Source organism: Lissotriton vulgaris, chromosome 2_1, assembly GCF_964263255.1.
Source record: "Lissotriton vulgaris chromosome 2_1, aLisVul1.2, whole genome shotgun sequence".
In the NCBI taxonomy this organism is placed as follows: Eukaryota; Metazoa; Chordata; class Amphibia; order Caudata; family Salamandridae; genus Lissotriton; species Lissotriton vulgaris.
The window spans coordinates 1,739,408,383-1,739,435,597 of NC_141687.1; the positions used below are offsets into that span (position 1 = coordinate 1,739,408,383).

Genomic DNA, 27,215 nt, shown 5'->3' on the forward strand with positions numbered 1-27,215 from the left:
GTCCCCAACGTTGAATATACACCCATGGGATGGTATCCCGAGGAAGAAAAAAAATTAGTAGTAGGTGATATTTTTTTTTACGGTTAAATTCTGTAATGGGTATATATGCAAGGACAGCGTTAAAATGTTCTGGTGTAAACCTGGGCTTCTATTGGAATTCTCACGAATTCTCAAAAGCCTATTATTAAGCCCATTATGGCCGCTTTAACAGCACTTTCCAAACACTAAAGAGACGATAATTTTAACGTTGTCCTTGTAAATATGCCCCCAATATCGCAAGAAATACAGCAATAATTCATGTTCGCAAGTGAAAAGCTTGTTAATATAAGACTGTGGACTTAACGTATGAATCCACCTCGCATATTAAACATGCTTAAGTTTACTTCAGAACAAATGTTAGGGTCCGACATAAACCGCAAATACCAAGAGTTTTGCTATCGGTCCTCAAATCCAGGGCTGCCTTGTAAATACAACGCTGTTGTCATACCTCCCTCTTCCATGTTATATTGTCATAGGAACACCTTCCTTGCCACTGGGAACGCCTACATTGCAACTCATTGGAGATACGAGGCGAGCCGTTAGCAAACCGGCTGCTAACGTGCGTTAAGGCATCTTAGCGTTGCCTAGTAAATAGGGGGATATAATTTTCACTGCATTTTTAGCTTTTTCTAAACAATTGCGGCAAAATGGCATTTGTTAATATGCCCTCAAGTTTGCTATGACAGAGCGGGAACCTTGACTCCCGCCAAGCCATAGCAAACAGCAGTGTCCCTGTAGTGTAGTTCCTATTTTCCCAATAGGCTCTGAACATTGGAATAACATAAACAGCAGTGTAGACGTAGGACTGAGGTCATCTAGGTCTCTACTGACTATGTTAAACTTAATTTAGGTTTGCGCCAGCTAGCTCAGAGGTCACTGGAAACGTTCTTGAATGAATAGGGAGGGATGAACTTCCCTGGCTCAGACAAGAAGGGATTCAGTTTCCGACAACCGCATAAACATTACAACTTTGCTCCCTCAGAAAAAGAGTGTATCTCTAGAGTCATGTGAAAACAATAGACAGCTATTTCGCTCAGTCAACTGTGCATACTTAGTTTCACCAGAGTGCAGAGAAATAGAGACAGGCGTTTTCAATAAAAGGTGTTATTTATTGAGCAGTCTTCTTTCTCATGCAAGAGAAATGAATTGCCATAATTGCAATACTTATAATAAAGTAAAGTGCGTACAGTAAAAGTAGTATTAGGAAATAATACCGTAAAAGCATTGATATGGTTTCTTAGCCATATGATACTTTAAAATGGATAAAATATATACATACATAAATACATTGACTAACGTACTCAACTGGTGCTTCTAACTAAGCCTACCCCGGTGTACCTGACCTAATCCTAATACTTGGGAAGGGATTAGTAAGTAGCAGTTTAAGTTGTTTAAGATTGTTTTGCCAAGAATCTGCATCAAGAATTCTCTTAAGGGTTTAGTCAGCTCCGTACCTTGGTAATAGAATGTGGGAGGTCGGGTATCTCTTTCCTCAGGACTCGATCTCCCAGCAACCCGCAAGGGTAGGCTGGAAACACCGGAGCTGGATTTTCTCGGCTGGAGAAAAAGACAGCGTCTCTCTCAGCGCGTCAAACGGGAGGGGCGGCTTCCGTGGGCTTCTCACATCAGCTGGGCTCTCGGGCAAGTAGATGGTCACTCTGCTCCAAACCACCGTGTGTTAGGCAACTGTTGGTATTTTATACCTGGAAGGTGCCGGGTTTGATGTAAGGTTGGACATAAGACGTCACTAAGAACTAACAGTTATTTCTGGACTTCATGAGTTCTTGTTCAAATCAAAAGAAAAGCAAGGGGGATTTCCTGGGCTGCTAGAGGCTTGGTTTTAAAGAACGGGTTGTGCTTTCTAGGAGTCGATGGGAGTAGCCGTGCTGTGCTTTGGACTGCATGGGCTATTACTGAATATAGATCAGATTCTTACGCCTTTATCAGGATATTATTGATTATAACCTCACAAGGGCATAAATCGGGAATATCGAATTAGGGTCCCAGATATAAACACGACATCCCGGGGGTAGGCACCCCAAGACTCAGCAGGGGCGGCTCCTTGGGGGGGTGGTGTTCCCCAAGGCTTTTGACTGCTCCAGAATGGAGACCACGTAGCCACCCTCCCAAAAAATAAAGACCCGGAGGCTTAGACAGACCTTTGAGCTCCCTCACCCATTTATTTTGTAGCACCAAGGAATGGCGGTCCCAAGGCTACAGGGCCCCTCCGAACCTTCATCAAATGTAATATCATAGAGCCCGAGATTTGGCCCTCCTAGGTAGCTAATTTTTTTAACAAGCACAGAAGCCTGCGCTTCGTTTTTTTTTTTTACGGCAGATCCATGCACCCAGCGCACATTTCTCAGGTTTTTTTTTAATGATTTTTTGGGAGCCCTAGGGGTCCTTATGGGACTCCCTAAGCAGGTCTAGAGGGTCAAAATACGTCTAAACTGCCCTCTTTATACGTTTTGAACACTTGTTCCACTAATTTCTAGATCCTCGCTTCAACCGAGGCACAAAATGGCTGCCAACACTTCCTGGTTTTAAATGTTGACAACCACTTGACAGCCAATTAGCATTCAGCATGCGATCGGCACAGTGAGCTTAGGATGCGCGGATCCACCACGGCTATAGATCTATATGTACTTTTAAATGTGATTTTTTTCAGGAACTACTGCACGGATTTACACCATTTAAGCATAAGGCTCGAGTCTGAAACAAGGACTACGACGATATCAAATGTGGTGTAATTCCGTCCAGCAGTTCGGGCTGTAGCCGCGATGAACGGTTCCTATGGAAGATAGCATGGAGAAAACACGTTTTGGGGCCCCCCTTTTTTCTTGTACCCTGCTCCACGAATCACCCCAAGACTTCCAGGATAGGAGCAGACCAGAGTGCCCCACCAGTTTTGAAAATTTAGCAAATATTCGTCAACCGCTGCCAAAGTTATTCCAAATAGAATGTTGCTGATTTCCTATGGACAATAGGTCCTAACTATAACTACCTACCTATAAATATATGCTCAAGATTCCTCCGTTCCTCTGTTCTAGTCGGATTTGGCAAAGCATCACAGCACCATGCACAGAAGACATTCAAATAACGTTGTTTTCTATTTTCTATTAAATCATAGTACAAATTACAAAACGGTAGAGGATGGTCTACGCGTTTCGGCATATTTTGCATTCAAGGTTTGTGGAATTACTGGAGGGCTTTCTAATCACCGGTGCTGCAAGGTAGAGATGGTACCAAAAATGCCTCGCTAAAATACAAACCATCCCTTTCTACATCTAGAGAAAGCTTGCACTCTAATCTCTGTGATGATTTCTTTACTTCAAAGACAGTACTTGTAAGAACTGGAACATTTCAGGTGTTGACACAGCCTTTATCAACCATAAAGTGCGTTAAATACTTCTCCTCATTTAAATCCACTTTTCAAATGTTGCCATTTACGTAGACATGAAAAAAATACTCATGTGCTTCTTGCATCCTTCAGGTTACACTGTTTTATGTTTTGGCAAACATCAGTAGAACGTTAAAATTAAAATCGCTGGTTTTTCCTCCATAGTGCCAGCAAAATTTGACATTCCACATTTGGCTAGACTTAACACTGATGTTGCCCTACTTCAGGAGTCTCATCTTTTGGAGATAGAGGCTTCTAAGCTTAAACGTTTTTGGGTGGGACTCGTTTTCTGCTCCCCCACTGTTGACAAGAAAAATGGTGTTGTGATTTTGTTGCACAAAAAGTTAAACATTTCTTCAGTTTCTCATGAATGTGATGTTAATGGTCATTGGGTCGTCGTTACTTTGCTTACAGATAATATTCCTCTTACTCTCTTTAATGTATATGCCCCTACTGGAGTTGACAGATGTTTTTGGCTGGCTATTTCTGATAAATTAGCTTCCCTCTCCGGGGATTACATCCTTTTCGGTGGGGATTGCAATCAGGTTATGGACCCCTTCCTCAACCGCCACTCGAAAGTCAGATTTGTGGCCTCCAAGATGCATTCTAAATTAGTCAAAACTATTCAGAATAGTGCTTTAGTTGATATCTGGAGATTATGTAATCCTGGCCTTAGAGAATACGGGGGCATATTATCAAGGGGGTTTATCTCCACTTTTTTGGCTTTAAAAGCCAAGAAAGCGGAGATACAATTATCTCCCTATTACCTAGCTGTCACTAACACCAGTTAGCGACAGCTAGTAGGAGATCGCAACCATCTTGGGCCCCACTTTGCATGCCAGTGATATTTATCACTAATGACATGCAAAGTGGGCGTGCCAAGATGTTAGCGACTGGAAACAGTCGCTAACATCGCTATCTCCTATTACCAACTTTTGGAGATATTCGCGCTAAGCGCGAATATCTCCAAAAGCTAACACCTGCCCTGAGCAGTTCTTAGCCATGTTATCCAATGGGAGGTGAATAACATGGCTAAGAGGATTAGCTCGGTAATGCATGAATATCGCTGACTTTTCAGCGATATTCATGCATTGCGGCCGATTTTTATCGCATTTACGATAAACCCTGGTAATACCAAGGTTTATCTGCGATAAAAATCGGCGCAGCTCAGCGGTAAATTTTTGTCTCTAACCAAGCAATAGCGATAATTATCGCTATGGCTTGGTAATATGCCTCACAGTTTTTTCTCCCCCCCTCACCAATTCCAATCCCACATTGATCATCTATTCCTTAGCAGAGCCCTATCCCAACATGCCATCCGTTCTGAAATAGGCTCCATTCTCATCTCTGACCATGCCCCTGTCTTTGTGGAGTTAGACCTCCTTCCGTTTTCCCCTCATTGAGGCTGATGGAGATTCAATAATGCTCTACTTCAGGATCCCACTTTTCGTTCTGAGTTCTCTACTTTTGCCACAGAATTTTTCCTTCTTAACCACATACCTGGCTCTTCTTTTGTCATGGTTTGGCACTCTTTTAAAGCAGCCACTAGAGGTTCTATTATCAATCTTGTAGCAGGACGGAAGAAACTCAGGAAGGCCAAATCAGCTCAAATCCTGGCTGATATTAAACGCTTCGAACTCAACTTCCACTCTTTCAATTTGGACACTTCCCTTAAAAAACATATTGATGCGAACCTCTCTTTTAATAAATTTACAACTGAGGCAGCCTCTAACCTTTTATTAAAATGCAATTCCCGAAATTATGGTGGCAAAAATAAGATGGGGAAGCTCCTTGCTAACTATTTAAAAATTAGGAAGGATCGTACAAAGATTGAATCTATACGAACACCCTCTGGTGAATCCCGATTTAAAGACAAAGACATCCTTACTGAATTTGTTAACTTCTATGATACTCTTTATACCCCTGAACTGGTTCCAACTCCCACGGATCTTCTTTCATAATTCCAGTCCCGCCCCTCTCCTCCAAAGTGTCATGTTAATCTAAACTCTTTGGATACAGACATATCGCTTTCTGAAATTTCCCATGCTGTTTCTAAGCTAAGACATGGGAACGGTCCTGGCCCACTTGGCTTTACTATCGAATATTATAGTCACTTTGCCTCCCTCCTTCTTCCTAAATTTCTACTCTTATTTCGATCTTTTCTTGCAGCGGGGTCCTCGAGCGGTTCCTTTCAGCAGGCTTTAATCTGCTTGATTCCCAAAGAGGATAAGGATCACTTTCTTTGCAAGAACTATCGCCCGATTTCTCTGGTCAACATAAATTATAAGATACTAGCTAAGATTCTAGCATTGCGATTGGACCCCCTCTTGCCGGATTTAATCGGTCCCGAACAATCTGGTTTTGTTAAAGGCCGTCTTTCATCCGACAATTCGCGAGTCTTTCTTAACATTCTGAGTAGGGCTTCGCAGTTGAACTTTCCTTTTGCGGCTATCTCCTTAGACGCGAATAAAGCTTTTGACAGGATTGGTTGGGATTTTATGTTTCAAGCTCTCCATTGGATTGGCCTCCCTTCCAAATTCATCTCTGTTATTTCCTTACTTTATTCTAATCCCCAAGCTTCCATTTTCATCAATGGGATGACCTCAGAATATTTTTCTCTCCACAGAGGGGTCCGACAAGGTTGCCCATTATCCCCTCTAATATTTGTTTTAGCCTTAGAACCTTTCCTTACTAAGATTCGTCAGGATGCTAATATATCTGGTTTTCACTTTGGTTCCCGACAGGTTAGGTTTTTGGTTTATGCGGATTATATCCTTTTTTATTGCTCTGATCCTCTCTCTTCTCTATCTCCCTTTTTGCAGCAAGTCTCTTCTTTTTCTGCTGTCTCTGGCTACCCCCTCAACGCCGATAAATGCGAAATCCTTCCCTTGAACTCTCTCTGTCAACAACATCTTTTTGCTCAATCTGGCTTCTCTTGGCGACCCTCTAAAATCAAATATTTGGGTGTTTGGTTTGCACCTCACCTATCTGAAACTCTCAAGTTGAATTTTGATTATATTTCCAAGAAAATGGAAGCAGCTATTGCTCGTTGGCATCCGCTCTTTTTGACATGGTGGGATTGACTCAATTCTATAAAGATGATGCTTTCTCCCCTCCTTCTTTATACTATTTCTATGCTCCCCATACGTATTCCAATTTCTTACTTCAAAAAATTGACTCTTTGCTTTTAAAATTCCTTTGGCATGGTAAACGCCCTCTGATAGCTCTTGCCTCTTTACGAAAGGATAAGACCCAGGCCAGTGTTCGTTTTCCTGATTTTAGAGAATATCATCGGGCTTTTTCTTTGAAAAAAACATCTCAATGGCTTTCTTCTGATGTTCCCTTGTATCCTCCCATCTGGTTAACCATGGAATCCTAATTTATTTCTCCCTTCAATTTCCGTGAGCTTTTGTCCTTCACGTCTTACCCTGCTCGCCTCCATACAACTATTATCTCTCATTGTCGTTCTCTCCTTCATCCTTTCTTGTCCTCGTCGTACCCTTCCTTTCTTTTTTCTCATCAACAACCTAGCTGGTAAATTTCACTCCTTGAAATTCGCACTCGTACTATTTACTGGAAAGTCTGGTACTCTCGAGGATTATGTTGGATTTCTCAACTGCTTTCGCATGGTGTCCCTCTCTCTTTCTCGGAGCTCAAGTCTTCCTTCTCACTACCTTCCAGTGCTCGTTCACAATATGACTTGCTTTACCCTGCTCTCACTTCTTACCTCCAATCATTATCTCCTTCCAATGATATTCCTTTAGATCGCAAGTCCACCTCCTCTCTACTAGTTTCTACCCCCTCTGCATCTTCTCTTTATAACTCTTTCCGCTTTACGGCTGACAGAGTAAAATCCCAAACTGAAGCTGCTTGGGAATCTGATCTCTCTCAAGACTGGTCGGTTCTTCTCTGGGATAAAATCTGGACCAAACTTCATAGGACCTCTAGAGCTGCTCATAAAACCCAAACTTTACATTTTATTTATAACAGAATTTTATTTACCCCACTAGCTCTGTCACATTTTTCGCCAGAAACTCCCCCTACTTGTTGGTCTTGTCCCTCTCCTTCTGCAGACCTAAAACACATGCTATTTGATTTCCCACCTAAATCCAAGTTTTGGAACTCAGTTTGGACTCAAATACAAAAGATTTTCCAACTTCAGATTCCCTTCTCCCCTAAACATATCTTTCTAGGTTCTCTCTCTCCTGACCTTCCTCAGTCTCCACGCCATTACAAACTCCTTGACCTTTTGATAGCTGTTGCTTTCCATATTATCACTTCTAATTGGAAACAAGCTACAAACGTTTCCTATCGCTCTTGGTGGAACGCAGTCTGTTTTCATCATCGATTAGACACCAACTATGTTTCCCCTATCTCCTTGGCAATCAAACGAGAACTCATTTGGCTCCCTTTGGTAACATATCTCTCCTCCTCTGCTCCAGCAAGCTCCTCACTAGATCCCGACACAACTGAAGCACGCAAACCTCCATGACTCCCCCTTTTGCCCTTTTCTTCAAATTTTATTTCCAATGTTATTTTACAATGCATTTGCTTTCTACTTATTTATTTTGTTCATGTCATTTTTCATGCTCGTTTACTTGCCTTTTATGAGATTTTATTGCATTCTTTATTCATTATTCTTTATGTATTTTATTTCTATTAGTGTTTTCCCTTGAGATGTATTTTATTGTCATATCCATTTTCCTGTTTCTTCCTTTCTCCCCCTTCCTTTTCTTTCTTCAGTAAAATCAAACTTAAAAAAAATAAAAAATTGGACATTCATAATTTAAAGCCTTGGCCTCATGCTCGCTGCATTCTTTCTCATGGAATCATGAAAGCATGAATGTTTAAATCTCACTCATATATTTTCACTTGCTGGGAGCCTTTCACTGTATATTACTTTTGTTTTTCAACTTTGCCGGTAAGTACACAACGAATGTCCTTTTAGCTGCCTGTTGCCTACGGCACTAAATCCCATCATAGAGCAATGTAAAAATAAATATTTTTTGCGATAATTGCACAATTCGTAACATCAGTCTGCAGCTCTCACCTTGCTATCATCATTAAGGCTGTTAACCCCTTCCATGCTCATGACGAGCTCAGCTCGTCATGCAGTACACTGGTCGTGTGCTTATGACGAGCTGAGCTCGTCATGAACAATGGGAATTCAATAAGTTCAGCACAGGAGGGGAATTCCATCAGCAGCCAAGGTGTTAAAACTTTTACTTCCAAAACTAGTGCTGGCAGTCAATTTCTGAGTCCCAGAAATCCACTGCTTGGCATTTGCCTCAAGGTGTGCCCGGTTCAAAACACTTAACGAATGTATATATAGTGTTTCTTGCAGAAAGGAATAGCTCACCTTATAATATGAAGTGGGTTCCACAATCTGATGACAGGGAGCAAAAGCACCAGTAGTGTTTATCAGAAGATGACACCAAAGCTCGGCAACTTTTCCTGAAAAGATGAAATGTTGGTAAGAGATTATTATTACTCAGTAAAAGGTATAAATGTTGTTTGTTGACTCTTTAACAAATGTAAGTCATAAATATCAGTAAAACAGAAGTATAAATTGAACCTGACCCTTTTTCTATCAAGAAACTATAGCCCACATTTACGAACGCTTTGCGTGATCATTCACGGGATGAAGGGTGAATTAAAACATAGTGCCAGTTTCGTTACTGTTAGAAATGGGATCTCTGGTTGGCTGAGGCTTGCACCAAAGACAGGCAGAGACTACCACTGTAGTCAGGGCAAGGGAGTTACACGCCAAAGCACTTCTCACCCCCTTGGTAGCCTGATACGAGCAGTAAGGCTTATCCCGGAGGCAATGTGTAAAGCGTTTGCGTAACACACACACAGCAGCAACACACTAGGCACACCACCAAAGGAAGTCCACAAAAGGTTATATAAAAAAAATAGCCTTTGTATTTGTCAGAAACACATTAGAAACATAATCACACATTTACACTGTGCCACCTGGCACAGGCAATATTCACAGGGGAATTATATACAGGACCAGGCCAATCGGGCCATGCAGGTAAGAAAATGCAAAACACAACCAGTAACTACTGGTACCTTAATGACCTAAGCCCTATATCACATTAGTATTAGACATGAACCCACATTAGGCCCAAACCTTATCAGCATAAACACATTACGCAATGGGCCTCACGGCATAAACACCCTCCTAAGCATAAACACATTCTGCATTAGGTCTCACCAGCATAAACACATTAGGCCATACCCTCATGAGCATCATCATCATTAGAGGCATAAAAGCAGGGTGCATAAGTCACATCACATAAATCACATTCTTCAATCACAATCGTATGGGGCATAAAACACATTGTGTCGTTTTGTAGAGCCTCTCGCCCCACCCCTCTCACTCACAATGACCCCAGGCCAACTGGCCTCTCACAGGGGGCCCCCATGACCTCTGTGCACAATGTCAGGGTTTCTCCAGGGCTATCTAGCCCCTTAGCCCTCTGGGTGCTAATGCAGCAAACAGAAAGTGCACACAGGTACTAGCCTAAACGTTGCAACTGCCCACTAAGTGCTGGGCAGCTGGGAAACAGAACGTGGGCCTGAGTACTCACTGTGCCCTCATGAACAGATCTACGCAACGTTGCAGCTCAACTCTATCACTCGGGGCAGCTGGAGAAAATGACCTGAGCCCCCCTCTGGGGCTCGTGAAACTAACATGCCCAAATGTTGGAGCCACATGGCTCTTGAAGCACAACATGCCCATCTTGTTGCAGCTGCCCGCTACGGCAGTGTAGCTGAGGTCATCAAACAAGCAATGGCACTACGATGCCGCTTGAGCCCCTCTCTGGGACTCTTTAACAAGAATTGTAGTACAATGGGCACCCACAATGTGCCACAATCAGTACAGCTGCCCTTTAGCGAGCGGGCAGCAGTAGAAGAATGGCCTAACTGGAGAAGGTACTGGCACCACGGGCCCTCGGGACCCCCACTGTGGCCCTGGCAACAAATATGCCCCTCATTAGAGCTGCCCGCAATGGCGGGTCCGCTCAGGTAGTACACTGTGCCAGATCGAGCCCATGCTCACCGGGCTCTGCCTGTAGACTCCATCTCCTCGCTGGGTGGCAACCAGCGGGGCTTTCCCTGCGCGACAGGAGCCCCGCTGGGCTCCCTCAGCACCTCTCCTCCTTCCCATCGGTGCTGCACACGGCGGGGCTGGGAGAGCCCTCAGGACTCTGTTGGGGCTCTCCTGTCTCTCCCCACCCAGGAGTTCAATACAAAAGGGGGTGGTGATGGACGGAGCATCTGAACCAATCAAACACTCACACCCAGTCAACAGATCTGGGTTTAATCCATCACCTTTCTTTAGCCCACTCTGCCACCCCAGCTGGACTGTTCCCATGAGGCACAGGGTCAGACTGATTTGCATATGGCCATGTCTGAACTGGGGTGGCAGAGTGGGCTAAAGAACGGTGATGGATTAAACCCAGATCTGTTGACTGGGTGTGAGTGCTTGATTGGTTCAGATGCTCCGTCCATCACCACCCCCTTTTGTATCTCTTTGTTTGCCATAAGTTGGCAGGGTATGCTCAGACGTGAGTCCCTTGCTCATGTTGCCACTGGATTCAAGCAAGCCGGGCTGAAGATGGTTGAAATGCCAGAAACAGGTCCTTGGAAGCTTGTTTCCGGTCCGGAGAAGGCATGGCTTGGCAGTTCTGGCTGGACTGTTCCCATAAGGCACAGGGTCAGACTGATTTGCATATGGCCATGTCTGAACTGGGGTGGCAGAATAGGCTAAAGAACGGTGATGGATTAAACACAGATCTGTTGACTGGGTGTGAGTGCTTGATTGGTTCAGATGCTCCGCCCATCACCACCCCCTTTTGTATCTCTTTGTTTGCCATAAGTTGGCAGGGTATGCTCAGACGTGAGTCCCTTGCTCACGTTGCCACTGGATTCAAGCAAGCCGGGCTGAAGATGGTTGAAATGCCAGAAACAGGTCCTTGGAAGCTTGTTTCCGGTCCGGAGAAGGCGTGGCTTGGCAGTTCTGGCTGGACTGTTCCCATAAGGCACAGGGTCAGACTGATTTGCGTATGGCCATGTCTGAACTGGGGTGGCAGAATAGGCTAAAGAACGGTAATGGATTAAACCCAGATCTGTTGACTGTGTTTGATTGGTTCAGATGCTCCATCCATCACCACCCCCTTTTGTACCACTTTGTTCGCCATAAGTTGGCAGGGTATGCTCAGACGTGAGTCCCTTGCTCACTTTGCCACTGGATTCAAGCAAGCTGGGTTGAAGAAGGCTGAAATGCCAGAAACTGGTTCTGGGAAGCTTGTTTCCGGTCCAGGGAAGTCATGGCTTGGCAGTTCGGGCTGGACTGTTCCCATGAGGCACAGGGTCAGACTGATTTGCATATGGCCATATCTGAACTGGGGTGGCAGAGTGGGCTAAAAAACGGTGATGGATTAAACCCAGATCTGTTGACTGGGTGTGAGTGTTTGATTGGTTTAGATGCTCTGTCCATCACCACCCCCTTTTGTACAGCTTTGTTTGCCATAAGTTGGCAGGGTATGCTCAGACATGAGTTCCTTGCTCACTTTGCCACTGGATTCAAGCAAGCCGGGCTGAAGATGGCTGAAAAGACAGTTTGCTTGTTAAACTCAAAGCACTATCCAGTAGCTCCCTGCTCTAACACACAGGATTCAATTTAACATCTTCGAAAATTTTTGTTTTAAAATATAATATATATTATTAATTTTTTTTAATATGTATATAATGCTGGTATAAAATCCCAATTATATAATTTAGAACAAATAATTTTGCTATGCGCCATTAGAAATGTATAATTAGTTCATGTTTAATTGATGTTTGCATGTCTGTATGTCTATTGTTTTTTTCTGTATGGAACTCATACAACCTCAAGTTGTCCATAGTCCCAAGGCAGTGATGGAACACATAGAATAAGCCATTCCACAGCTGCCCAATAAAAATAAAAGAATAAGAGAAATCCCTCATGCGTGTACCAGAGATTAATCCCTTAAGAATGGTGGGCCTATATTTTCTCTAAGCCTTTGGCACTGGGAATTCTGTAAAAAGAAGGCATACATTATGTCCTTCAGACTAAATGTATTACATTTCTTGTTGTCAAGTCCCCAACTTCTCTGCCACCTGGATGCCTGAGAACTGTGTTACCCTGCAAGGTCCCATGGTACCTGGGGCTCAACATTTTTTTGCAAGAAGACCGCTGGTGAGGACCCTGAGGATTACTCACTTGGAGCTGCCTTCTGTTCAGCTCCTAGGTCCCTGATGGCTCCTTCCTGCTCGCCCAGTACCAAAATGACAATCATATGCCTGAGGATGCCTTTTACATAGGGGTGGGCAGAAAATGTAATTTCGCCCGCACAATTGGTTGAATTTCGTGAATCTGCATCACTCTTGTAATGCATAGTTCCAGGCAGATTAGACCAATAGCCGTGCTGCAGAATTCTTTTGTGCAAGGCTCCAGAAATGTGAATGAAATTTTGCATCCCTAGCGCTGTTGCCTAACAAGGAGGACTGTGAGATATTGCGGTTATAGGGCTCGTTCTCAAGTAGATTTGCTTCAGCTTGAGTACGATTTTCTACAGTTCACTGACAGAATATTGATGTAAAAATATAGAATGCAAAAAATATAGACTCCCTATACTGAAACAGGTAAGTACAAATACCGATTTTTATATATATAAAATACATCATAAATATGAAATATGTTAAATAAAAACATTATTATAAAAAAAGTAGATTCAATATACACTTTAACAAATATAACAAAGAAACGTAATTAAAAAAGTTAAAGACATACATAATAATTAATATATATTTACTTTAATACAATTAAGACATTTTTAAAAAAACATTATATCTAAAATCATTGAAAAATTTGCACATCTCTCTCTCTATGTATATACATATATATGTATATATATATATATATATATATATATCAAACAAAGAGCTCGGGTGAAGCTCTGATGGCCACTTGCAGCGGCGGGCCCGGACGGGATCGCCAATCCCAACGTATTCCACCACACTCGTTCACCTTTGCAAAAGAACGATGTCCAGGCCAGCAATTGCGTTCAAAGCTGGTATTTAATCACAGCCCTACTCGACGCGTTTCGGGAACAGCTTCCCTTGCTCACGACTACAAGTGTCTGTTTACATCAAGCATTTAAAGATAAATCATGTGATCGTGGTTACAATTATGAAACTTAGAATTGCCTCGTAATGTTCGGTAAAAAAATAGGGGCATGGATCGTAAATATACATTTAGAAATATTATGCAGTGTCCCAAGAATATCGTTGTATAACAGATAAATGGCATCATTGTTTATATCGAGTGTTTGAAACCTTGTGAAAGCCTACGGGCTAGGTATTGTGGTAGCTCAAGCTGTTAGACCTGAAGTAAGGTCTCGTTGTGACTGTAAAGACGGGAGTTCAAGGCCCTAAAACTGACTTTTTGATTTAATGAACGGTGGAACTAATTTTGTAAAAAGACTAATTACACTTTACCCATATAATTCCCACAACCCACAACTAAAATTAAACTGTAAAAATGTATTACACAATTAAAATGTATTTACAAATAAAAACCTAATAGTATTTAACAACTAATTATAAAGTAAGTAAAATTGATTTACTCCCTAACCTTGACCCCTATAAACCCCACAACTCGCACCTAAAAAATTATACAAATACCATCATTACCAATCAATTAATTAATATTAATTAACAACCAATTAATTATTAATTACAAATAAATTACTCCTAAAATTAACAGTATAAAATCTCAATTAAAAATATATTAATAAATAAAAAAATATTCATTAATTTATTATAATTAAATTACTTCCCACCCTATGCCCCTATAAACCCAGAACCCACTAAAGAGTTAAATACGCTAAATTAAATTAAAATAAAATTAATAACTACAAAAAATGTAAAACATATCAAATAACATCAACAGTATGTAAATATAAACTAAACTACACACCACTAATTAAAAAATCAATATTTTAAACAACTATATTTTTATAAATGATATTAACGACGGCTATATTTTTTAAAACAATATTTCTTACCTTAAATTCGATATTCTTGACCACAACATTCTTGCTATCAAAATTTCTGTGCCACGATATTTCCAACTCGATATTCTGTCTGAATCAACACGAATGGCCGCATGGCCTTGTACACTGCATGGTGTCGTTCGAGCTCCTTTTTCAGCGCTGCTCATGCTATTGATACAAAATTATAGCATGAACAGCGCAGCATGCATATTTTCGGCCCATTGGCGAAACTCCACAGAATATAACCCTTTTTTATGTATCTTTGTGGAATTCTGCACAGTGAAAGTCTGCAAGTTCTGCCCACCCCTACTCTTAAAGTTGCTCCGCAGTTAGTCGAGCTGTCTTATCTTTTTCTTTTCCATATTTCACCCTTTAGGATCCTCCCAATCCATTATGCTTCCTATCATGTGGTGTTTTGATGTAAGCTTCTTTTCCTGTTCTATCACTATATATTAGTTTCAATCTAATTGGGGAGTAAACCACAACAAAGGTGTGTCCCTTTGTTTTTTTCTTGGCTCCCTGCACTTTCTTATCCTGACTCTTCACTCCAGTACAATTCCACTGGTGAGATTCATGATTGCTGACTTCTTTAGTTCTCTGAAGCCTTTATCCAGCAATGAGGTTTATGGATTTGGCTTTTACCTACTGAGAAATTGGCAGCTTCTCATGGACATATACCTACCACATATTCCAGTATCTGATGACAATGTAGCCAATATGGCTTTAAATCCAATATGGGAAGACATCCTGACCTATTAGGGACGTGGCTTGCCGCAAAGCAAGATGCGCGCAACTTAAGTAAGCTCTGCCGAGCAGACCCTGTAAGTCTCCTAAAAATCTGGCAATGATCTGACTCTAGGACACCAGAACATAGGTATGAAAGTCTTTTGACACCAGACAGCCAGAGACAGCGAGTGGGGTAGATTCCAACTGGTCATATGGAAGAAAGAGATACGGTGTGCTATGGCCTGGGAAATTGTGGTCTCTAGTGAGGACCTCCACCAAGGTGCAACGGCAGCCAGCCGGCGAGGCCGGGAACAGTGAACGGTAAACCCAGCCCAGAGTGGATTAGTGAAGAATGGCAGCCGGGTGTCGCAGCCAGTAGAAGGATACCAGGATCCAGCCTGTGTGCATTTGCCCCGGGTCTGCTGTGTCCAGGGCAGTGCGGGCGGACGTCAAAGTATGGGAGTAAAAACACCATACTGGCTCCTTAGTTGGATGGAGAAGTGGTGGGCTAGAGACAAGCCCGCATAAAGGAAAGGGTCACAGACAGGACTTGAGGGGCTGCAGTAACTGCTGTGAAGACAGTGCAGAGGTAGGGCCGGGTGAGGAGCCAAGGAGTACAAAATAACATGGCCCAAGAGGACTCCACCCTGTGGGAAAGTACTTAATGGTAAGGAACCCCTCTCCTCCCTCATGAAACACAAGGTAGTTCCCCTCAAGAACAAGGGGGGAACCCACAAACCATTGAAGAATCGGGGGAGCCAACTAGAACAGCCAGGAGCCACAAATAAACACTGCAAACTGAGGGCTGGAGCACCAGGAGGTGTGAAGGAGTGGGTGTGACCGAGGACCACCGGCTGGAACACAGACAGGCCGCCGGGAGCACTGAGTGCGCCTGGTTAGACAGTGTTGAGTACTGCCTCGGTACATAGGGGGGATAAGCCCCATCACCACCCCTACAAACAAACCCACTAAGAATTGCAGAGAAGAAACCGGTGAGACCACAACAAAGCAGCATGGCAGGAAACCAAGGTACCAACAGCAGGGGTGCTTCAAAAAAAACTAGATAGGTATACTCAACAGAGAAAGATGGTGGCCAAACATGAAACAGGAGTGGATTTGGACTCCAACCTGCAACCCCCAGCAGAGGTTGTGGACCACATCTTGCAGGATATCATGATAGCGCTACAAGGAGTATGCTCAGACCTGGTGGGGAAGATTGATAACGTAACTACGGATGTCTCATTAATAAGGGCAGATCTGAGAAACCTAGGTACCTGAGTGAAGGAAATAGAGGAGACTACAAACTGTCTGACAGTGGATACAAAGACACTGCAGGAAAAATTGCAGGACCTTACCGCTGTGTAAAGAGTGCTGGGAGCCAAGCTGGAAGACCAAGAAGGTTGATCCTGCTGCAACAATGTCAATATCATAGGGGTCCCTGAGAGGACGGAGGGACCAGAGGTGGACTCTTTTGTGGAGGACCTCACACTGAAATCACTCCAACCAAGGAGACTGTCTAAATATTTTTGGGTGGAAAGTGCCCATAAAGTTTCAGGCACCCATCCAATACCTGGGGCCCCCCTAAGACCCATAATTGCCTGTATTTTCAAAGTCCGGGACAGAGATGTGATCCTACAAGCAGGCCGCAGTGCTCCACCTCTCAGGGTAGAAAATGCAGTTATAACCTTCTTTCCGGACTTTACTGCAAAGGTGAAACAAGCTAAATGAACTTTCCAGGAAGTAAAGAAATCCCTAGGAATTAAAGAGATTCAATAAACCATGCGTTTTCCATCAACGCTCTGCGTAACGGCAGAAAATAAGGTGTGGAGATTCACTAACTCTGAGGAGGCCTGAGATCGGCTCGACAGATGACAAACAGTGGGAAAGCCAAGAGGTACAAGGATAGGCAGAGGTGGCGAGGCACACAAAGTGGTGACAGCATCAGCGGAGGCTGGTCAAGAGTTATCTCAACTCAGAAAATCGCCAACCATCCCAGAGGACTGAAGAAGAGGGGGAGACATCAGAGAGATCAGATCAGAACTCTTGGAAAAACAAAGGGCATTGCAAATATGATCAGACTACAAAACAAGATATAGGCAAGAAAATAGCTTTAAATTCTTTTTTTTATTTTTCATTGTGCTCCTGGAACTTGGAGTGAGGGTGGCCACAAGAGTCTTATTTCTGTACTCAGTAACGTGAGATTGGTGGTCCTAATAGAGTGAATTGAAGGTGGCGCACAAGTGGCCATGCTTATGGTTTAAGTCCACCTGATGCTTGACAGTTTAGCTACAGGCGCTCTGCAAATTGGGGGTGGGAGGTTGTAGGCCCACCATGCAGGGCAGCAGAGAGGGGGTAGTTTTACGGTTTGGAGATTGCAATTAATGTGTTTATTGTAAGGAATAACATATACAGATCGAAAACACAAAGGGAGACAAAATCGAGAAGGGGAGGAGTTTGGTAACATACTTCACTACACATTCAAGCCAGTAACAACAGCTGAGACGTGAATCTCAATAGACAAATCAGATGACCACATGGAGTTCTGAGATGCACCCTCTAACACGCCCGACTGAAGTATGCCCTGCAAGACGAGGCTCGGGTCCTCAACCTGTTTTCGGTATACGTACTGCATGGAATGCATGCGGGAAACCTGCTGGAAATCAGCACGCTAATCCTGGAACTGCCAACTGGGGTTTTGGTACTGGGTGGAGACCTAAACTCTGCAAGGGATCCCTCCAAAGATAGACATCCGAGCTCTGAAAGGGAGGGGGGAATGGAGCCACTGAAGGCATTCGCAGAAGACCTTGGACTAGTAGAGGTGTGGTGGGAACGTAATCCTCTAAATAAGCAATATACAATTTTCTCAGCACCACACAGGGGACACTCCTGACTAGACTTTTCAATGAAACTCTCTGACATGGCGGGCAGATTCTAAGGGGAAATACATAAGGCAAAGGGTGTATCGGATCACTCACCGGTTCAGGTGCCAATGCTAAGACCTGTTAGAATGAATACCCTACCACACCATATAGTTCCATGGCTACTCAGAGATAAAGATATGCAAGGCAAAATTGAAGAACGGACATGACACTACTTTCAGGACAATCTGGGAACAGTAGACTCGCCAGGTACATTATGTGAAGCCTACAAGACTGTAATAAGGGGACACATAGAGACCTTGGTAGGAGGACAGAGTAAAGAGTGGAAGTTCCAATGCGAAACTTAGTCTAGAGTGGGAATTAGCCCAGCTGGAGTCAACTGTGGCTGACTCTGGAGAATCTAACCCGCAGACTAGGCACTTAATCCGCATCAAGCAATAGAAGCTGCAAGATAGTTCGGAAGAAAAAGTGAAGGAGTATGCTAGAGCTTGACAGTTTAGCTACAGGCGCTTTGCAAATTGGGACACCGAGTGTGCCTGGGCAGACAGTGTTGAGTACTGCCTCTGTACATAGGGGGATAAGCCCCATCACCACCCCTACAAACAAACCCACTAAGAATTGCAGAGATGAAACCGGTGAGACCACAACAAAGCAGCATGGCAGGAAACCAAGGTACCAACAGCAGGGGTGCTTCAAAGAAAACTAGATAGGTATACTCAACAGAGAAAGATGGTGGCCAAACATGCAACAGGAGTAGATTTGGACCCCAACCTGCAACCCCCAGCAGAGGTTGTGAACCACATCTTGCAGGATATCATGATAGCGCTACAAGGAGTATGCTCAGACCTGGTGGGGAAGATTGATACCGTAACTACGGATGCAATCCAGAGGAAACTATATGGTGTAGGAGACAAGGCCACCAATTGCTGGAGAAAAGGGACAAGGCACGAAGTTGAATACTCGATCTCAGAACCCTGAGGGTGACAAGTGTGACAAATGAGGCCATAGCGGAAGCATTCGTGGAATACTATGAGCAGAAATATCAATCATCCTCAACCAAAACTAAAATAGACTGTATAAAATTCCAAAAAGATGCAAACCTCCCCACAATAACCCAGGGGAATGTGGAGACCAAGACACAGAGATAACCACAGACATAATCTGTTGAGTGATCAGTGCATCGCAGTAAGGTAAGGCACCTGGCCCCAACGGTCTGCGGATAGAACTATACAAAGTACTGGCAACATAAGTGGCCCGCACATGCTGGACATGTTCACTGACTCGCTAGAGCAGGACAAACTACCAGCAGACCAAAGACTAGCCACAATAGTGGTGATCCCAAAGCAGGGCAAACCACTCAAAGAGTGCTCCTCCTATCAACTAATCTCATTTTTGGATGCAGAGGTAAAATATTGCAAAGGTATTGGCGACTAGGTTGGCTAAAGTAATAACGGCACTAGTTCACCCTGATCAATCAGGGTTTATGCTGCCGTGGAGCACCAAACTAAATCTACAGCACTTATATGGGGTCCTACATGGGACTGAGAATGAACCAACGGAAAATGCAGTGCTGCTCTCCCTAGATGCACGTATGGTGTTCAACAGCATAGAATAGCACTATCTCTTTGCAACACTGGAACCCTTCAGTCTAGGACCCAAGTTCTGCACTTGGATCCAGTAATGCAAGTCCCCGGTGAGAGCCCAAGTGAGAGCGAATGGTGTGGAATCCAGGAAAGTGACATTACACAAGGGTACAGACAGAGATGCCCAATCTCACCTATGCTCTTCGCTCTTGCACTTGAACCCAAAGCAGCATTGGTCAGAAGAATTAATAAGAAGAATGATGGTGGAGGGAGTATGGGTGATCGCATTATAGGCAAATGACATACTCCTATATGCTACAAAACCCCAATCGACAATACGCTGCACACTTCAATTATTTCAGATGTTCGGTAGCTACTCAGGCTACCAGATAAACTGGAATAATTCCCATTGCATTCATTTTAGCAGGAGATGCACAAACTATGCCATCCAGCTGAAGTATGATATTGATCAGGGACAAATTCAAATACTTGGGTATTATAAAATCATAAAATGAGGCAGACTTTTCAAATGATAGCCCATTCCCTCAGTTATATAGACTACAGCAAGATGTTGTACACTGGAGAAAGTTGCCACTTTCACTACTAAGAAGAGCAGCCCTCCTTAAAATGAGGGCACTGCCACGCCTACTATATGTCCCGCAAAAAACGCCATACAGGATACCAGCTAAACTTTTTTGTAAAGTAGATTATGAAGTGAGGCAGCTACTATGGGACGGGGGACACTCCAGGATAGCACTGCATAAACTGCAAAGGTGAGTATACAAAGGAGGTATAGCAGTCCCAGATATTTGGAAATATTACTGGGCCGCACAACTGGTCTCGCTTAATGGTTGGGTATTCGCAGGTAGAGAGGAACAGGCATACCGGTGAGATCATCAGGCAATGGGACATAAAGTATTCCCCGATGTGCTATAGAGTAAAGAACTCACAAAATGTTTACCAAAACACACACGAGCAACTATCAGAGTCTGGAGGGAAGTGACATAATTCCTGGTATGGGAAGTCAAACAAATGGAGTGTACACCCCAATGGAATACTGACGCTCAAAGTGAGGTATGGGGGATGAAGGGATTCTGTGCATGGGCCCTGATAGGTATAGAATATCTGGGGATGCCTGGAAGGGACTGAGAACAACAGACTTTCAAGATATTCAAGTTGACTACCGAACAATATTGATATCTACAGTTGAAATATGTCTTAAAGGCACACATTACGATGGGAGAGCAATTACCCAAATACACACCATCGGAAGATAGAGTACTAATAAACCCAATTGTGGAAAAAATCACTTCCCTCATATATATAAAGATATGGAATAACACCCTGACCAACTTAAGAAACTTTGGGAGGCATGGGAGGGAGACATAGGGATCCTGGAGGACGATGATTGGGAGGAAGCCATTCAGAGCCCTGGAGAAGTAGCCATAAGAGCGAGATTCGGCCTCATACAACATTGAATCCTAAATAGATCTTACATGACTCGGACGAAGCTACTCCGCATGGGCATAGCCGACTCAGGCAAATGTGTGAGTGGGAGTGGTGAACAGGTATCTTCTTTCATCAATAGTGCAGACTACGTTCAAGTACCTAGGCATTAACGTTTATAGATTGCCTGAGGACCAGATCAAGGGAAATGTACGTGGAGCCAATAATGGTCTACGGGGTAGTGTGGGATTCTGGACTTTCCTGCCCCTGTCCGTCATGGGCAGAATTGCCGTCTCTAGGATGGTCATGCTCCCTTGTATGCTTTTGTAAACCTACCGGTTCTTCTCCCACAGCAAATCTTTAACACACTGAATACGCTCCTGATCACTCTAATCTGGGGCACTGGAAGGAGGAGAATCAGTCTCCGGAAACTACAACAGAGTACCAGAAGGGGAGGTCTTGGGGTTCTGGATTTAAGTGGATATTATTATGCGAGCCAGCTCCAGTGGTTGGCGGGATGGATAGCAGGTAGGGATCTCCACGAGATTGACTTCACGACAGATCGACTGGCACACGGTGAACTACACTCCCTACTTCTGCCTGGGGCCAGGATCCCTCAGGACTGCCACCCTCTATTAAACACTGCCCTGCTGTGCTGTCAGAAAGCACTAGCATACACGTCAGAGGCCACGCCTTATGCAGACAATATCCCTCTGTGAGGCGTCCCAACGCCGCAAGGATGACTGACGCAAGGTAGATTGCAACCCTGGGCAGACGTGGGGGTGGACACAGAGGGAGGTCTTTTTGGAGATGACGCACTATTAGACCATGACTCCTTTTTGCAACTTACTGGGGCATCCCCGAGGCTCTACATCCTACATGCCACAGTGTCACACTATGTACGAAATACAAGGGCCCCACGACGAGTAAAACCCGCACAGCACGAACTAGTGCATCTACTTTATTACATGTGAACTGGGGAACACTTGGTGCGCTGGCTCTACACTGGGGTCAGGGAACACGCTGCCAAATCTCTTAATCCACTCTGAAACTCCTGGGCACTGGACTCGGGTGAGGCGCTGACGGATGGTGCCTGGAAGACTGTCCTTGAACATCCTAGAAAGGTGTCCCGGAATGTTAAGTTCAAATTTATACAAGCTATGGTACTGCACAGGGCATACCTCACCCCCCAAAGGCTACATAGGATGTTCCCAGATTCTCCCCACTGCTGTCCCCGTTGCAGGGCTGACGATGCCGGTCTTCTCCACATGTTATGGGCATGCCCACGTCTACGAAGTTATTGGGGAGGGGTTTGCCAGGCCCTACGTACAGTCACAGCCCTGCCGGTACCGGAAGAGGCGCTGTATTGCCTGATAGGTCACCGGAAACGCCCCAAACACCATAAGGCCCAGTTGAAGCTCCTTGATCTATCCTTGCTGCTGGCAATCAGAGTTTTAACCATGAGGTGGAAGTCCGCCAAGCCTCCTGATCTGGAGGTATGGTGATCTGATTTGCTGAGGTGGGGCAGAGCAGAGGGAACTGTTTTGCGTAGGGAGGAAGAGAGAGGACAATGGAAATAACCAATTGTGCAGGACTGGGAATGGATGCTACTGGAGGTGGAGGAAATGGAGAGGGAGCCATCACAGGCAGATGGCTCTTAGGTGTGAGTGTGTGGAGAATGGGTGTGGGGCTGTCATGCAGCGAATAAGCCCAGAAAGCGCGCAGGTCAGTCAGCTGAGTATGAGTACGCTAGCTGAGATGAGGCTGGTTTTAATGCCATGACAGGTTACCAGATACATGAAGAGACCAGGGGATGTACGAGATGGGTGGGGGGGGGGTTGGGAGGGATGGGAAAATGTTCAGACTACAGAATTACAGGACTAATGTTACATATCTAAAACACAATACACGGCAGTGTATGGGAGGTACTATCATAGGTGATTATTGTATTCCTGTTCTACAGCTTATGACCGTGTGATACTTGACAGTTCAAGTAACAAGATATAGCAATTGGTTTTTAAGTCTGAAGTTATTTGTTGTGGGAGTAAAGAGAAAAGACTGTACACTGTTGGAAATGCCTATCTGTATAATGTGATATGACGTGCAGTCGCAAATAAAACGTTTTTAAAAAAGGTATCTTCTTTCATATGTTGTGGTGCTGACCGGTTCTTTAGAGATATTGGAGGCAATTTGCGCAAGTGATGACCGCAGTAATGGGACAGCTAATCCCTCTAGATGCAGGATGGCTTATTTTATGTGTGACGGAGAAGCAAGATGGTCGAAATACACCAAGCAGTGACTGTCTTTAGCATCTGTAATAGCAAAAAGAAACATAGCAAGGAGCTGAGGGTCGACTCTCCCCCCAAGGTCACCGACTGGAAAAAAGACCTTGGCTGGTGTAGAGCTGCAGAGAAGGTGGTTTATCAAATCAGCGGATGCCATACGAAGTGGCGGAAAATTATGGGTTAGGTGGGGGGAATATAGAGGGATCTGATGAAATGTTCAATGTAATAAGATATTCGAGGAGTGTGATGTATAAAGGGACAGGAACTGCCTGATGATAGAAATGTTACTTGAGAGATATGTGTCTAATGAGAAATGCCTTTATTGGAAGCCGATAGTAGGTGAACCCTTAAAGAAAGTAAATGATACGTTGATTGTCATTCAAATGCGATGTTACACTGTATATCTTTAGGTTACAAAAACAAAATTATTTTTTAAAAAAATGTTGTATCTCCCAGGACATGCTCATCCTCCCTCACCTCTCTGTTAGTTTACACCTAACCTTATTAGAAAAATGACTGGCTGTTACAGTAGCCACCAACAGACTTTGGATTGCTTCTCCTTGTGTCTCAGCAAAAATATACTCACAAAATTGATACCGTCATCCTTCATCCTTCATCCTGATATTCAAACACCTGAAGCATCCCTTCTGACTACATACATCCTCCCAAGGTTTTTGACCATGAATATCTTCCAGTCCTTAAAAGTCTGGGTATGACCTTCCAGTCCTAGGGCAACATGTATTAGTCTGATTGATTGGCTGCAGAAACACTTCGTGGAACCAGTTAACAAACAGTGCCTGTCACAAAGTAGCTGTGATAAAATATTTTCATATTCAGTTCTAATTCAACACTCTTCTCGAACTAGTCACTATTGCAGGGTTTTTCTGACTCCAGCCTCTCCTGCAACCTAGCTGTCATCTACACTGTATAAAAAAGAGTCAGCTCCAAATTAGGCAATATAGATTGCTCCCAATAGCTTACAAAAACGCAGAATACTACGACAACTTTATCAAGGATCTAGAAAAAAACTGACTGCCACTAATTTCCTGTACTATAGAAATTTGACTGCCACTTAGTCATATCTTAGATGAAATTCAGGATTTCCTAATTTAACCCCTCATATCTAGTACAATGGAACCCAAAGTTTTCTGCAAACATTCACAATTCTAAAAAACGCCCATATACTTTTGATCTGCTAATCAGTTCATCCTGATCATGGCAAATAAATATGAAGAGACAATATATTTTTTATTTTAAAAGCCTCTTCCCTCAAGGTCAATCTTCTTCTCAACATCCATTGCTACCTTTTGCTCACTAGCTTCAGAATATTCACAGTTTTATCCCACAACGCTTTTCAGTAACTGGCTCCAAGCCAACCACTCCATGCATACTTGGAAACAGCCTAGAAAGAAAGTAAGGCCTGTTGAGGGGACACTGAAAAAGTATCACCACTTTGAATGTGCATTTACAGTCCTCAAAATAGGCGAAGGACATTCTTAACCCAACCTGGAATAGGCTCAATAAGTTTAACATAGCTGTATTTGGAGGAGCAAATTTCAAACGCATGCAATTTTATTCGAAATGGCTGATATATAGAACACCCTCTTTTCTTAATAAAATATACCCACAGATAGAAGACAAATGCTTTCGCTGTGCAGAGAAAGGAACCTGGACTCAAATCATCTGGGAGTACCCCAAAATCCAGGGCTTTTGGGAGGAGATCGAAAAATATCTTAAAATCATAATTGATTACCTTATTTGTAGTGATAAATCTATTTCAGTCCTGGGCTGCTCTTTTACTATTTCTGTTAACGAGGAAAGTTTATTTATTGCAGCCTTATTAGCAAGATCTCTAATCCTACAATTCTGGAGAACAGAGAAAGTACCTACTTTTAATGCTTGGAGGACAAAACTCACCAGAGACAAAGAAATGGAAAAGAAATATGCAATAAGATCAGGGACAGTAAGAAAGTATGAGAAATATTGTAGTATGTTTTAAATATTGGAGAACCTAATGTAGTCAGTATAAAAGGAAAGAACATATTTACTTGCCCGGATATAGCACCTTACACTCTACTCTAAGGACCTTAATTTCCTTCTGTTTTCTTTTTTTTTCCCTTTCAAATGTGTTATAAAATGACGGAGTACAAAGATGTGTATACATTTCGATTCGACACTCTGCACTTTAACCTATTAGGAACTCTCTGCATTATGGGAATATTGTGATTACATTGCTGAGCATTCAGAAATGAATATTTTTATTATTCTGTAATATTTTGTACTTGCCCAGGTATAGCACTTTCCAATTTTTTCCAAGGTCCTTAATTTCCCTTTGCTCTCTTGCCCAATTTATTATAAAAGGTGGGATACATCCTAACTCTGCTCTCTGCACTTTAATATTTATGAACTCTCTGTACTTCAGTAAGATTGTGCTTATATTGCTGAGCATGTAGAAATGAATATTCATTATACGGCAATACTTTGCATTCGTCCAGACCATAGCACATTGCACTTCATTTTGGGTATATATATGTGTATGCATCCCGATTATGCACTCTGCACTTTATCTCAACTTATTATGAAGTCTCTGTATTATGGGAATAGTATGATTACATTGCTGAGCATTAGAAACAAATATCCTTCATACTGTAATATTTTGTACTGTAGACTCAAACTAATCCCTTTTTCTTTTAAAATTTTGAAATATGTACTTATTTATATTATTGTATGTTGTAATGTTTATGAACTCTCAAAAAAATAATTTAAAAAAAATAGGTGAAGGAAATAGCTCTATCTACTATTGACATTAGATTACTTTATGAATATTCACCCTTTACGTGGCTCCTCCTATGTTCAAGACAGCCACCTCAACTGAGAAATACCTGCTGACACAACAGAAAACTCTAACTGCCAGATTCAAAGACGCTTGATATGGTTAGCTGTGATTTGTTCTGGTTGCACTCCTGACTTTCATTTGAAATAAATTAAAGGGTAAGCCTGGAGTTCTGCAATAGTAAATTACAGCAAATTCTCTGTGAATTAGGAATTAAATATGTTGTATTTATGCAACCAGTGGGGCAACTGGACTAGTTCTCAAAAGTAAATGCTCCTCCATGTAGTCACAACTCCAACTGCTTTCCTTTCACAGAAAATGTTGTATGAACTTTATTCTGACTTTAGGATAATGTAATGTATTCATTTTACTGTTGTACTGTTGTTTCTAAAGATTAGCAAAGCAAACTCAAAATGTGAACATGTGCCATAATTATTTAATTAGAAAAAAATTACAATCATTATAATATACGTTACAAAACATCCTCAAGTTGAGCATTACCAATATGGTTTTGTTAACATGAATGTTTCTCAAAAACTCCAGAGAACATAACATGTTAATAATTTGAGTCAGAAAAGGATTGTTTCATTTTTTGGGTTGTTTTTATAAGATAAAATAAATATCTTTTTTGAGTCAATAGAAGAATTCAAATAAGAACCTTTGCAATCACAAATGAAACAGAGTCCGTTTTTAGGCTTTGGCTACAGACAGCCTTACCTGTTTGCTGACAAGAACTATTTTTATCAATGCTGAACATATACAGAGAGTAGGCTTTAGGTCAGCCCCTTGCTCATTATTGAATGGCTTGGTTGACTTTCTCACTTTTGTCCTCTCCTGATTCTGCAGCTTTCCTCCTCAATCTTGTGTTTATTCCACCAAGGTGCATTTCACTCTTAAAGTGTTCTGAGTCGGTGAGTTGTATCCTTAGAGAAAG

The 27,215-nt window shown here is 42.9% G+C and overlaps 1 protein-coding gene across 1 annotated transcript in view; it reads right to left on the reverse strand.

Annotated features, from left to right (window-relative positions):
* Window positions 1-27,215, reverse strand: part of LOC147733211 (mucin-5B-like) — a 1,334,855-nt gene that overhangs the window by 1,134,490 nt on the left and 173,150 nt on the right. Inside the window, exon 6 of the mRNA XM_086956056.1 lies at window positions 8,799-8,893. Coding sequence (XP_086812182.1) covers window positions 8,799-8,893 — 95 coding nt within the window. The remainder of the gene's footprint in view (window positions 1-8,798; window positions 8,894-27,215) is intronic.